This window comes from Triticum aestivum, unplaced genomic scaffold (assembly GCF_018294505.1).
Source record: "Triticum aestivum cultivar Chinese Spring unplaced genomic scaffold, IWGSC CS RefSeq v2.1 scaffold251513, whole genome shotgun sequence".
NCBI classification, from domain to species: domain Eukaryota; kingdom Viridiplantae; phylum Streptophyta; class Magnoliopsida; order Poales; family Poaceae; genus Triticum; species Triticum aestivum.
The window spans coordinates 1-1,805 of NW_025257417.1; the positions used below are offsets into that span (position 1 = coordinate 1).

The following is a 1,805-nucleotide window of genomic DNA, read 5'->3' on the forward strand; positions in this document are numbered from 1 at the left end:
TTGGCGAATGTACAATGTTATACCAATGTAATAGCATCGAATCGTTTGGTAAATTTGGTCGCAATGCATGTCACTCACATTTTTCTTCTCAAATTGATTTGATTACGTTCTTGCCTGTACAATGCATCTCACTCACATTTTTCTTCTCTGGCTCTACTTGACTGTTCTATCAATCTATTCTACGACGTATTCGATTCATCTCACGTTCACCTGAAGGGGCTGGCTGTCGTCGTCGGCTCCGTGAACGTCTCCAGCCGCGGCTCCGTCAGGTCCACCTCCTCCTGCTCCGCCGACCGCCAGCTCCGCCCCATCGTCGTCATCATCGTCACTGGCATCCCGACGTTAACCGTGACCTCTCCGGACAAGACGGCGCCCTTGGCATTGCTGCCGTACCCTCCGTGCAGGTGATCGCGGCGATGGCCGTAGTCGTCGTCGTCCTGCCACACTGAGCATTCCCGCGGCCTCTCGGCGTGGAAGCCCGGGGCGAAGGCGCCGGCGGCGGCGGGCAGGTGGTGGCGACGGCGCTTGTCGGCGAGGGGCGCGATGGTGGAGAGGATCTGGACGACTTCGGTCATGGTGGGCCTGGCCTCGGGGTCCCACTGCAGGCACTCTCTGGCCAGGTGGGCCATGATCTGCATCTCCTCGGGCGGGAACGCGCCCTTCAGCGCCGGGTCCGGCAGCTCCGCGACCACCAGCCTACTGTCCCGCAGCCGCGACGTCGCCCACATCACCAAGCTCTCGTCCGTGCCCGCGCCGCCGGCGCCGGCGCCGCCCCTCTTGTGCACCGGTTGCCGGCCCGTGATGAGCTCCAGCACCACCACGCCGAAGCTGAACACGTCCGACTTGAGCGACGCCTTGCCGATGATGGCGTACTCGGGGGCGAAGTACCCGAAGGTGCCCAGCATGCGCGCCGGCGAGCTGGAGCAGCTCGCCACGCCGTCGTTCATCAGGCACTTGGCCATGCCCAGGTCCGTGATCCTGGCCCTGAACCGGTCGTCGAGCAGGATGTTGGTGGACTTGATGTCCTGGTGGAGGATGCGCGGCGCCGCCGCCTCGTGGAGGTACTCGAGGCCCCTCGCCGCGCCCAGCGCCACGCCGACGCGCGTCGCCCAGTCCATGGGCTTCCTGTTGAGGTCGTCCAGGCACTCCCGCAGGTTGCCGTTGGTCATGCACTCGAACACCAGCAGCCGCTCCAGCTGCCGCCCCTGCCGCTCCGAGCAGTACCCCAGCAATGGCACCACGTGGCAGTGGTTCAGCCTCGACAGCAGCTCGATCTGTTCGTTCATGGAGGTAGAAGATGCAGATGCCAATCAATGGTGATGGATCATGGATGTTCTCTTTTTCAGACTTCAGACTTTTTTGAAAAAAGTTCATAGTTCAGACTTATTAACAGAGAAGCAATTCAGAGAAATGATAAAAGATGTTCTCCTTGCCTTTGATGACACTGAGCCCTGGTTTGTGTTTCAGTTGGGCCAGAGGAGAAGATCGGTGGCTAACGAGGTTTGACCTGCTGCTCCAGCTCACGTACTTGTCGAAAGAGTGCATCCGGGAACGCGGAGAGAGCGCGCCCTTGCGGCGAAAGTAGCACGCCATGGTGCCCACGAAAGCAACAGTGGTGAGAGCCATCACATACTTGGAGCATTGTAATGGGGAAATACTCTTTGGCTCTCGCATGTATATACATCCTATATGGGGATTTTGTTTAAAATAATTAAACAAAAAGTCAAAATAGTTTAAAAATATTTTTAGATTAAACTTGACTTACTTGCGCACTAGTATATAAATTTTCACAAAAAAGAAACCAA

The 1,805-nt window shown here is 57.3% G+C and overlaps 1 protein-coding gene across 1 annotated transcript; it reads right to left on the reverse strand.

Moving 5' to 3' along the window:
- Positions 1-53: 53 nt before the first annotated feature.
- Positions 54-1,286, reverse strand: LOC123177632 (receptor-like serine/threonine-protein kinase NCRK). Its single transcript, XM_044591267.1, has one exon. It carries the CDS (start codon positions 1,284-1,286, stop codon positions 207-209), a length of 1,080 nt encoding a protein of 359 aa, XP_044447202.1. The 3' UTR covers positions 54-206.
- Positions 1,287-1,805: the final 519 nt, after the last annotated feature.